Source organism: Cuculus canorus, chromosome 7 (assembly GCF_017976375.1).
Source record: "Cuculus canorus isolate bCucCan1 chromosome 7, bCucCan1.pri, whole genome shotgun sequence".
Taxonomy (NCBI): Eukaryota; Metazoa; Chordata; class Aves; order Cuculiformes; family Cuculidae; genus Cuculus; species Cuculus canorus.
Window position 1 is genome coordinate 1312787 of NC_071407.1, and position 12260 is coordinate 1325046.

The window sequence follows — 12260 nt, forward strand, 5'->3', positions numbered from 1 at the left end:
GCCCCCTCCTCTGCCGATGGGCGTTGCTGCCTGCGATTGGTCCAAGGTGCTGCCTGTGATTGGTGCCTCAGCCCCGCAGGCCCCGCCCACTCCCGCCCCACCTTCTCTCATTGGGCAGCGACGTTGCCTCTCATATCCGCACGGGCCCCGCCCCCTCTCCCTCTCATTGGGCGTTGGCGCTGCCTGTGATTGGCGCTCATGTTCTCTGGCTCCGCCCCCTCCCGCCCCTCCTCTTCCATTGGTCGCCGGCCCCGCCTTGACCCGCCCCGCCCGTCCCGCGCGCGCTCGCGCCGGTGTGTGCCTCGGCGGGCGCCGTAGCCGCCGCCCCGGGCAGCGATGTCGGAGGCGAGCAGCCGCGACGCGTCCTCCTCCTCCTCGCCCTGCTCCCCCCCGGGCCCCGGGACCCGCCGGGCGCCGCCCTCCTCCCCGCGGAACGGAGCGGGGCCCCGGCACAGGCGGCGGCTGCCGGGCCGCCCGCCGGCGGAGCAGGGCGAGGGGGAGGGAGACGAGGAGGACGAGGAGGACGAGGAGCGGGAGCGGCGGCCCGAGAGCACGCAGGGCGATGAGCGCAGCAGGAGGGCGATCCGCAACCAGTACCGAGAGCTCATCTACAGCGTCCAGCGTGAGCGGGGCCGGGGAGCGGGGAGACCAGCCGGGGGGGCTGAACCGGGGAGGAGCGGCAAAGGAGGGGCCCTCCCTGAAGGGGATAAAGGCGGGGATGAGGGGTAAAGGAGGGGCCCCGCCCTGAAAGGGTAAAAGCCGGGGATGAAGGGTAAGGGGAAAGGAAAATATTTGTCTCCGGAAGGGTTAAAGGCAGTGCCTGAGGAGCTCAGAGATAAGGGAGAGTCCCGGTCCTTTCAGCTGTGAAAGCAAGTGGATGAGATGCTCGGAGGGAAAGGAGAGTCCTCGTCCCTGAAGGGGTTAAAGCCGGTGGATGAGGAGCTCAGGGATAAGGGAAAACGGAGTCCTTGTCCTTCAAGGGGTTAAAACCGGTGGATGAAGTGCTGTGGGATAAAAGACAGTCGGTGTCCCAGCGGGGTTACAGCTGGTCGATGAGGTCCTCAGGAATAAGGGAACAAGGAAAAATCCCCGTCCCTGGAGGGGTTAAAGCCGATGCATGAGGATCTCCGGGATAAAGGAGAGTCCCCATCCCTGCAGGGGTTAAACGACTGTGGATCAGGTGATGAGGGGTAAGGGAAAATCTTTGTCCCTGGAGAGGCTAAAACCAGTGGATGAGGAGCTCGGAGATAAAGGAGAGTCCCCGTCCTTTCAGCTGTTTAAGTCGGTGGATGAGGAGCTCAGGGATAAAGGCGAGTCCCTGTCCCTGCAGGGGTTAAAAGACTGTGGTTGAGGTGTTCAGCGATAAGGGAGGAGTCATCATCCCTGCAGGGGTTAGAGCTGGTGGTTGAGGTGATAAGGGAAAAGGGAGAGTCCCCGTCCCTGGAGGGGTTAAAAGCTGGTGCATGAGGGGCTGAGGAGAAAGGAATGGCCTGCAGAGCCACCTGGCCGGGCTGGAGAGGTGTTCCTGGGCAAACCTCATGGAGTTCAGCAAGGCCAAGGGCAAAGTCCTGCGCCAGGGTCGGGGCAACCCCAACCACCATCTGGGCTGCGTGGAGGAGGGCTCGGGGTGCTGGGGGTGAGAAGCTCAGCGTGGAGCAGAGCGGGACAATCCTCTCCCTTGCCCGGCTGCTGATGCTGTGCGTTGATAAACATTAATAAAAGTAGAGCTTACAAACTCTTGCAGTTAATGTACTCAGTATTTCTGCCTGTACGATGGTCTGTGAACCAGCTGGTTTCGGTTTAAGGCGTGTGTATTTCTTGATGCTTCTGTAAGTAATTTTGGACTTCATTTATCTCTTCCCCTCCAGAAAATCGCGAGGATATGCTGAATTCCAAAAGCAACAGACTGACAGAAGCTTTGGAAGAGGCTAATAAACTGTTTAGCGGAGGTAAAACAATTTCTGTGGTCCTTATTGGAGTTGGTTCCTTGGCCAGGTGTGAAGGGATGATGCCTTGTAAACAAGGAAGGGCAAAAGAATGAAGTTGAGGTCTAATATCAGAATTATTAAAGTATAACTTGAAATAAATATGTTTAGTTGAAAGGGAATTGTTTGAATAAGCTGATATGAGAAAATAAATATCATTATTTTAGTGTTTATTTGCATGTAGAAGTATTCCTTGCTTTATCTTGACTCCGTAGAACAATACATGTAAGTAATATAAAAGGTGTTAGTGTAGATGGGTTTGTTTCACTCGGAGAGGTGGAAAACATCTGTGAAAAGTGCATTTTAGTCTATAAGGTAATGTGTTATTTTTCCATGCTTGCTTGTCAGTGTCATCCCCCTCCCAATGCAAATATTATTACAAAGATTATGCTAGTGAGGATGTTAGAGGGCGTTGCAATACAGTGATTTACAGAGCTCAGTGCCCAGGATAGCCTGGGTGCTAAATTTTATTGTTGCATTTTTGACAATTTCATGTTATTAATACAAAGCCTTTCCTGTAACAGTTTCCTGTGCACGAGAGGCTGCGCTGGATGCCCAGTTTCTTGTCTTGGCATCAAATTTAGGGAAGGAGAAGGCCAATGAGCTGCACTCTGAGATGACAGCGTTTGATTCACTGGCCTTTGCAGAAGACTTGGTGAGTTCCAGGCTCTGGGTTTGCCAACAGTTCTGGTGGAGGTTTGCCCCGCTTGATACAAAACTGTGAAATAAAAGCCTTGGGTTGTCTGACAGCACACAACAGTTCTGATGGAATTTAACACTCTTTTTATGAATGTCTTTGATTAGCTTTTTGGTTAGTGTTGTTAATTGTTTTAAATGGAAAATCCAACTTAAAATGCAGACTCTTCCCCCCAATGCTTCATCCCAGTTTAGTCAATTCGTGCTTTTCAGGATGTCTTGTGCACTTTATTTACACTCAGTATTTTATTGTTTCCCAGTAGCAAAGCAGTTTTTTTAATCCTTTCCACTTCTTCATATGTTTTTGGATGGAGTTCTCGAGGCCCTTTGTCACTGACGTGAAATGGGACTTACGGATACGAGCATGCTCTTAGACCTGACACATTTGTCTCTCTGTACGGTGTCTGGGTAGAAACGTCAGACCAGCTTTGAAGCAGGCTTTTTTCTTCTTCTCCCTGAAATTTTTCTTTTATGTTAAAGCAGATTAATGAGGAGTGTGAATCTTTGGTCGAGTCTAGAGCTCTGCAACATAAAACCTCATCAAGTTAATTGCTTTGTTGAAGTTTTTCCCTGGGGAAGTCTGGAGTGAGGGGATGCAGTATTGAGCCAAATAAATTATTTTATGGTTTTTGAGGAGCTGGGCTTCCTGGAAGTATTTGGTGTTCAGAGACGTGAGGCGCCTTAGCTTTACAGAGCAATTCAAGTAATGCTTTACTACCTTGAATGTCATGAAGGCAAATTGTATGGGCTTCAACGAGGCTCAGTGCTGGGTCCTGCACTTGGGTCACAACAGCCCTGTGCAGCTCCCGGCTTAGGGAAGAGCGGCTGGAAAGCTGCCCAGAGGAGAAGGACCCTGGGGTGTTGGTTGACAGTGGCTGAACATGAGCCAGCAGTGGCCCAGGTGGCCAAGAGGGCCAACAGCATCCCTGCTTGGGTCAGATACAGCGTGGCCAGGGAGAGCAAAGCAGGGACTGTGCCCCTGTACTCGGCACCGGGGAGGCTGCACCTCAAATTCTAGGTTTGGTTTCAGGCCCTTCACTCCAAAAAGGACATTGAGGGGCTGGAGGTCATCCCGAGGTAGGGAAAGGAGCTGGGGGAGGGTCTGGAGCCCAGGGGTTGTGAGAGCGGCTGAGGGCCCTGGGGCTGTTCCGTCTGGAGAAGAGGAGGCTGAGGGGAGACCTCATCGCTCTCTGCAGCTCCTGGAAAGGAGGTTGCGCGGAGGTGGGTGCTGGGCTCTTCTCCCAGATAACAGGTAATAGAATGAGAGGAAATGGCCTCAAGTTGCTCTAGGGGAGGCTTAGAGTGGGTATTAGGAAACCTTTCTTTATGGAAAGGACTGTGGAGCCTTGATGGAGGGTGCCCAGAATAGTGGCGGAGTCTCTGTCCCTGGAGGGATTTAAAAGCTGTGTGGATGTGGCGCTTAAGGACGGAATTTAGTATTGGAGTTGGCAGTGTGATGTTTATGGTGGGACTCGATAATCTTGGAGGTCTTTTGCAACCTGAATGATTCTGTGATTCTTTCATTGAAATCCTATTGAAATACAGGCTGTTTTGTTTTCCCCACAGCCCTTTCCTCATTGCTGGCTGGTCACAAGAAGCCTGTATGGGAGTGCAGTAAGGTTTTTGCAGTACCTTCAGAAAAGTCAAATATAGAGGGATAGGAAATATTACCCTGGCAGCACAAGCACCATAATGCCACTAATGCATCCCCTGATCTTTCACTAAGTGAATTTTCATTGCAACTTGTCTTCTTTTGTAGCTAACGTTCATGGGAATAAACCGCATAGAAGTGGAAGAAAATGATGGCGATCCTGAAGGCATTTTGGGTGGCTACTTACCTAGTAACGCCTGGCATAAACTGGGAGAAGAAACGGAGAAGTACTTCAGAAGAGCACCTTCTTTTCACTATATGTAAGTGTATTCAAGGAAGGAGTTTATTCTGCCCCAGAAGCTCATGGCCTTAATTGACCTTGATGTCCTGGGCGTGAGCAGAGTGCAATCTCCGGTCACAGAGCATCAGCAAGAGGTGTGGTCTCTGCTCTTAGGGTACAGAGAACTCCTTGTCTGAAAACATATTTCTTTCTTTGATTTGGCTTGGCTACAAAATAATCACTTGTGGAGGCAGCAAGGTATTCTGGATTTGCCTGTTTTGGACTGAAACCAGCAGAAGTGATGCTTTTTGCTTTCAAAGCTGACCTCCCCTCGTGTTTCTCTCCCTCCTTGTGAATAAAGGAGCCTTTTTTTTTAATTCAGCTGTGGAAGGTCAGTCTTTCAGGGTCTGTATCTTTACCTGATGATTGTGTTATCCAGAAGACACTAAAAGTTGTTCTCGTATCTCTGTGTTGATGGGTTGTCTTTTAGAATCTTGCTTTCTGGCTCTGCCCGGAGAAGGAATCACCTGATTATTGGCAAGTGGCCTTTACCAAAGAGTCAGCGTCACCTCTCCTTATGTGTAGGCAATCCTTGTAGCGGGAGCCTCTTTAGCTCCTCTGGAATGGCGCTGAGCCACCTGGCTTACAGGTGACACTCCAGTTTAAGCCTCTCATAAAGTCAGCCTCCAGTAGCAGGACCTTGTTTGATTAAATTATTGAATATTATTCAGTTGTCCATGCTTTTACACTTGTTCCGCTCCCTAATAAGTATCACCATAATTATAAGAACCTTGCTGAATACAATAATTTGACCATATGCTATCAGATATTTAATATTGGGTAGCTAATTGTGATATTTCAAACTTGTGTATGCAGTTTGAAGCTGCAAGCTGTAAACAATAAGTACATTTTCCAGTCATTTTTATGACGTTAAGACAAAGCAAACTGCAAGAAAGACTTTTTTTTTCTCACTAGTTGCATTTTGACATCTGAAGTAATGATGGGCTTCTTTTGATGAAGCTCGTGTGAGTGTTTACAAAATGTTCATTTTAAATAATAAAGTATAGTTCTCAGTTTAAATGAATTTACTTCTGACTCCATCTATTCTTAGCTGAGGCCTGAGTTATTTTTTTACATGGTCAGTCCATGGCTTCTGGAATCGAGCAGTCACAGCTCACCCAGGATAGGGAGAAATGCGTGCTGCGGAGTTTCTGGGTACTGGCTGAGCTGACTGAAATTGAGTCTTGACTCACACCCTCTCCTTTAGGCATCTAACTTGGTTGAAGGCTCCAGGCAACCAAAGGTAGGAGCCTAGATTCCTTTTGTCAATGGAGAGAGGTAAGCACTTCAAGAAAGTGCCTCAGTCTAGCACTCATGCTTTTTAATGAGAAGCTTTGGATTGGAGGACGTGAACCGCACACTCTATTTCGTTCCTTCCCTGGTTTAAAGAAAAGATTTAAAGTTTTCAGTTTAAAAAAGAGGGTGGAATAATTGCATCAAATTTTAGACATCTGTTGGTAATTCCAGTACAAGGCTGACAATGTCCATTAGGAGCAGCTTTTGAGGATGGTTGGTTACAGAGGTCTGTACCCGTGATGAGGCTTTGTTTTTAGATACCAGTCACTACTACACATTTCTATCAGGGGATCAATGCTCACCATACAGAGTTCTCTGCATCTGATGTAAAACACTTCCATATGTATGTTCTCTTTATTTGTGTTAGGTTGGGATCTTTCAAGTCTGATCCTCCCGTACCAAGGCAACGGATTGAGAGGCAGAGAAAGGCTGCAGGGGGAGAAGCCAAACGGGCAATGCCTGCTCAGGTTTGTCAAGTGTTATATTTATTAACGATTTGTTATGGCTTAGTTATTGCAAGGGACTTTTAAACCATTCTGTTCATGTCTGGGTTTGGATTTTGTAGTTAAGAACTGTGTAGTACTGAAAGATTCAGACAATGGTATTGGGCCTCTTGCTTTGTTTTGTGCGGACTGTGGTATTTCACTGAGTGGATGGAAATTGGATTCACAGGCTGATTGCAAGTTCAGAAACAGGATTCACAGACTGATTTTTTAAGTTCCAATTATCTTATTTGTTCTGATACTTGTTGCTTTGAAAAGAAACTTCTTTACATTAGCATGTTTTCAATTTTATCTAAGAAGTGCCCAGCGGTGTGTGGCACTTGCATGGAAATGTGGCTAACAGTAACAAACATGTTAGCCCAAGCAAGTGCTGTTTTCACTGTTTCCCCTGTTTTCCCTCTTACCCTAGCAGAGAGGTGGGAGTTTGGGAATACTTAGAGAGGTTTACGTTTGGAACTTGTCAAAATAAACTGTGTAGTTATGGTGAGCCTCTGCCTGGTAATGGCAACAAATAGGCAAAACATTGAATGTGTCTTTAAATACAGCTTATTTCATAATATCTCAAACAGCGACAGGAATTGTTGTGATCCATCTTGTGCTGGGAAGAAGAGGAGCAGGAGGGTTTGGGAGAGTCACTTCCAGAGTGACTTCTGTTTGGGTAAACGCTGGTGATCAGCGTGCGCACTAATCCGTGTTAGCGATGTGAGAGAGCTTCTGGACCCTGATCTGTTGCAGGGTGGTCAGAGGGAGAGTTTTAGCTGACAGGAACAGCACACGTTGCTGAAAGCTGTCCTGGAGAAGGGAATTTGGTACATTACAGTATGTGGAGGAAGATTTGGAGTAGCCTGCTTGACAAACAGTGAGGAAATCCGTAATATCACAATAATCAAGTCTTTTGACCGTGTCACACTTTGTGCTGTTTCATACACGTAAACATAGGTGCCTTGTCTGAAAAAATGATCATAACTGCCCCTCTATACTATAACTGAACCTCAGTAAACTCCCAGCTGTGCACGAGGGGTGACCCGGTGCTGCACAACTGTGGGGAAGCAAGCACAGACCTGGGACAGGGCTCAAAAGGTACAAACTGGGCCCTTTAGGTTTGATGGTGAATTCCTAAATGAATTCATTCTTCATGATGGGTAAATTCCTAAAGCACTGTCTGTGGTGTCTGATGTTTGCATAAGGTGTCTGTACCTCGGTGTATGGTGTAAAGAGAAAAATTTGCCTTTACCTGTTCATAAAAGGCCGTTTTCAAATCCTTGTCTCCCAACAGTAGTTGTATGAGGTGAAACTCTTGTTTCTTTTTTTCCAGCTGAAAAAAATGGAGGAGTCTCATCAGGAAGCTACAGAAAAAGAAGTAGAGAGGATCTTGGGGTTATTGCAAACTCATTTTAAAAATGATCGTAAGTGTGGTTCAATTAAAGCTGTCACAGCATTAACTAAAGAGAATGAATACTCTTGATCTGCTACAGTTCAGGGTGGTTGAACTGTAGAAACAAAATCAGGTGGGGTTTGTAAGTAGAAATGTTTGTGTTGCAGGCTGAATACCAGCTGTGATTAGTTATCAGCACTCATCAGCTGCTGTTTGTTTGCAAGGGGGAATACAAATCCTACCATCACCCTCTTACTAGAGTGTCCCATTTCTAGAAGGCAATCAAATCATGGAATAGTTTGGGTCAGAAGAGACTTCAAAGCCCATCCAGTTCCACCCCCTGCCCCACTGGATCAGGGGCTCCAAGCACGATCCAACCTGGGCTGGAACATTTCCAGGGATGGGGTAGCCACCACTGCTCTGGGCAACCTGGGCCAGGGCCTTCCCACCCTCAGTCTGAAAAATTTCTTCCTCATGTCCAATCTGAATCTCCCCCTTTCCAATTTAAAGCCATTCCCCCTGATCCTGTCCCTCCAGGCCCTTGGAAAAAGTCCCTCCCCAGCTTTCCTGGAGCCCCTTTCAACACTGGAAGCTGCTCTAAGGTCTCCCCACAGCCTTCTCTTCTCCAGGCTGAACAACCCCAGCTCTCTCAGCCTGGCCTCAGAGCAGAGGTGCTCCAGCCCTTGGATCATCTCTGTGGCCTCCTCTGGACCCGTTCCAACAGTTCCATGTCCTTCTGATGTTAGCGATTCCAGAACTGGGCACAGGACTTCACATGGGGTCTCACTAGAACAGAGTAGTGGGGCAGAATCCCCTCCCTCCGTGCTGGCCACGCGGCTCTGGATGCAGCCCAGGACACGGGTGGTTTCTGGGCTGTGAGCATGCGTTGCCGGCTTATGTTGAGCTTCTCCTCCCCAGCACCTCAAGTCCTTCTCCTCGGGGCTGCTCTCAATCACTCCATCCCCCCGCCTGGACTGAACCCCGGCTGTCCCTGTCCCGGCTATCCCTGTCCCGGCTGTCCCTGCGTGTGGATGTGCTGTGGCAAAAATGGAAAAACCTTTTCTAGACACTTCCTTTCTGCGGGCAGCTGGGAATTCAGCCTTGTAACTGAATTGCTGTGAATATTTGGTCGGTGTTTGAAAGGTGTGCTGGCTTTAAGCGCGTGTTTATGTGCCTGAGCTCCAGGTGTGCCGCCTGTGTGCTGGGGTTTGTAACAAACCTGCTTTTGCATCTCCAGCTGACACACCCATTTCCTTCTTCGACCTCGTGATTGATCCCAACTCCTTCGCACGCACTGTGGAAAACATCTTTCATGTGTCCTTCATTATAAGGGTAAGGCACGAAATGTTCTTTTAATCCCATCTTAAGAGTTTGGAATTCTCTAGACCTATTGATCAATTGTTTTTATGGTTTTATAATTGACATATTTGGATTTAAATATTGGGAATCTTAATCCTACAAACGGTCTGTGACATTTTGGTAATTGAATAAAATGAAAACAGAGTTGGCAGACTCAGTTTTTTAACTGATTTTTCTGCTACAGTCAATTTACCAACTGAACAATAGTGAAATTTTTGCTGTCAATGCCCTTTTCAAAAAGGGGTTCCACTTCACATGATTTTTGGGTTATAGAAGAGCAGTCACAGAGTACTGAGGAGTTAACTGAGGCTGTGGGAAAGCACAGCAATGCAGTGCTTTATGCTCTCTTCGGATCTGTAGGTCTGCACTTCAAACTAATAAATGAAGTGAATTGAGGGAAAGGGAAAGCCTTGCAAGTATATTTTGACTAAATTCGGGTTTATAGAATCATAGAATCATTTGGCTGGAAGAGACCTTTATGATCATCAAGTCCAATGGTGAATAGTGATGTGATTACAAAAGGTTAAGTCAAGTATATTTAATGAAAAATAGTGATTTTTAATAAATCCATTTGTTTATAATCCAGCAGTTTCTGCCTGCCCTATATCAGCTGCATTCTTTATGAAGAAGCGCTGTACTTAAATAATTGTTCTTATTTAGAGTGCCAGCGAAGATTCATTAGATTTATTCATAAATATATGTACTATTTATGTTGATGTACTAGAGTGATGAAAAATGAAATCATAGTGCATTATCCTAATTAGATATTCCAGTTTCTGAAACTTTACATCCACTGTCTCTTAGGATGGCTTAGCAAGATTAAAGCTGGATGATGATAAATTGCCAATAATAGGTAAAGTCTCACTTTATTTGTTTGTTTCTTGTTCCAACATTGGAAAGTAGTTGCATTTTATGTGTTTACAAAGTTTTAGGTGCATTTTTAGCTGCAAGAGCAGAGATTTGGGGAAGCACGGTGACTAACTGAAGGCATGAAGAGATTGAGGAGTGTCTGAAGGCATTGAGTGTCTTCAAGCATTAAAATATGGGAAAAGGCCATTACGCTGATCTTCACAAATTAATTTTTAATAGAAGTAAAGCATCACTACCGTTCCTTTCAAATGCTATTTTAGCTCATAGTATTTGAACATTGTTACACTTTGCTGACAAAAGGTATTTCTTTGTGTGAAGTCTTCTTTGTCTGAGTTGGGAAGGGTTGCAGCTTCAAAAGAGTTGGAAAGGAAATGCCATTCTGTGTATGAGGACTCTGGCTTTTGTTCCCACAGGACATCAACGTGATTAAGATTTTGGAGGGATTTAGTAAAGGATTCAATACTTGGGACCTTTAGGGACTCTGAGAAGTTGTTAGTTTCTAGATTTTTAGGAGGCAAGACTAAAGAAATATGTTAAGCAGCGTCTGATGCAGGCTTAGAGACTGGCTTAGAGGAGGGTGTGTAACTGATTGGCTTGTTGAGAAGCTGTTCCTGGAGGAAACTGCCTTTACGAGTGTGATAAAACACTGTGTTTTGAACAGAGCCTTCAAAAGACGATGAGGGGAAGAAGGATGACTACAGTGCTGGAGCACGGAACCAGGTCGTTATCTCTCTGAGCCATCAGGAATGGAAGGTATAGCAGATAGTGCTTGGTACTTCCGATGAAGGTTTGCTTTTATGAAGTGTAAGGATGCATCTGAGATGTGTGCGGTTACCTCTGAGATGTGTGCGGTTACCGACTCTGAGGACGGCAGTTGCTGTTTGTATTATCACTACATTTAATTGTGTGGATTCCAGAACAATAGCAGATCTAAGGAATGCTTTTCACTGCAAGAAAATTGAGAGAGCAATTTCATCCTTGATCCCTGGTCAGATTCAGTGCTTTTGAGTAGTGCAATGTCTTGTCTTGCCTTCACTGTTTTATGCCATGACTGCATCAGTACGGAATCTGTTTCTTCGCTTCTATGTGATCCTTGCTTCCAGAGGGGAAGCTCTCCATATGAATTAGCAAACGCTGTTTGTCATAAACCTTAGACAAAATAATTTGGAGTGTGTTCAGCTCTTCTCTTTGTCCCTCACTGAGTGTGCGGAAGAAACAGTAATTTGAATTAATTAAATGCAGGTGGTAACTGCAATTAAATTGAAACAGTCGAGCTCTTGTAACTCACGTACTTGTGTCATCCCTGACCAGGAGATCGTAGAAACCTATGAAATAACAGAGCCCATGATCAGCCCTCCCTGTCCTAGAAATGAAGATGAAATGGAAATCGCGTAATTCTCCAAGTAAGTGCTTTTCATACATCAAACTAAGTAAGAACACAGTGCATGAATTCCTTATGCGTGTGGGAGAACTGCAGGGAAAACACCTGTGACGGAGAAATGCGGAAAAGCCATAAGCAGGGCAACTGGATAACATCTGGAGCACTTTTTGATCTCCTTATGGAACCAAATGTCATCTTGGTCATCTCTGCAGTAATCAAGTGGAACAAAACCCTTTATTTTTACATTTGGTGGTCAGTTAAGTGATACTTGTTGATTTTTGGAACTTTATACTCGTACTTGGAGTGCAATTAGGTTTTATACTCTTTTTATAACCTAGTGACAGCTCTGTTAATAGAGTAGTATAAAGAAGGACTTGGGGGAAGCAGGGGAAGGCAAGACAGTCTAGTTCCTTCTAAAATCCTTTAAAGGATAGGATTGAATTCTTTTATTGTCACGGTTGCTTGGTAAGTTCCAAATCTTAATGCATATTGTCTTATTGTCTTTTTTTCTCTCTTCCCCAGGTGCCTTAATGAAAATATTTTTAAGTTTTTCCTCCAGAAAAGATTTTATATGTATATATTGTAAAATTAAATCTATTTTTATTGAAACATCTTGACACTTTATATAAGCTATGTTGTTTATACATGTTACAGGGCTATTACCATATATTTTCTATTTATTGTGGCTGTTTACTACTTCATATGAAGCTTACTGACACTTACAAGCTTTCAGAAACAGGAGATGCCATCCCTTCTTTCATCCCTTGTCCCTTGCCAGCAGCAGCCTGCGAGCAGAATTTGTGGTTAACAACCCCATTATCACAGCAGAGGTGATTTAGAAGGTCTCAAGTGCGCAGGAGATAT

The 12260-nt window shown here is 45.6% G+C and overlaps 1 protein-coding gene across 1 annotated transcript; it reads left to right on the forward strand.

Annotated features, from left to right (window-relative positions):
- The first annotated feature begins 257 nt into the window (after window positions 1-257).
- On the forward strand, window positions 258-11912 carry NSMCE4A (NSE4 homolog A, SMC5-SMC6 complex component). The gene is made up of 10 exons (XM_009560097.2): window positions 258-622; window positions 1869-1949; window positions 2510-2640; window positions 4441-4592; window positions 6276-6375; window positions 7727-7817; window positions 9024-9118; window positions 9950-9998; window positions 10677-10768; window positions 11327-11912. Exons 1-10 carry the CDS (start codon window positions 337-339, stop codon window positions 11408-11410), a joined length of 1161 nt encoding a protein of 386 aa, XP_009558392.2. The 5' UTR covers window positions 258-336; the 3' UTR covers window positions 11411-11912.
- Window positions 11913-12260: the final 348 nt, after the last annotated feature.

Bases quoted from the DNA above. Each gene is read 5' to 3' on its own strand.
- NSMCE4A (XM_009560097.2), top strand. From the start codon at position 337: ATGTCGGAGGCGAGCAGCCGCGACGCGTCCTCCTCCTCCTCGCCCTGC. The intron at 7,818-9,023 runs GTAAGTGTGGTT...TTGCATCTCCAG, and splicing joins AACTCATTTTAAAAATGATC to CTGACACACCCATTTCCTTC. The intron at 9,119-9,949 runs GTAAGGCACGAA...ACTGTCTCTTAG, and splicing joins ATGTGTCCTTCATTATAAGG to GATGGCTTAGCAAGATTAAA.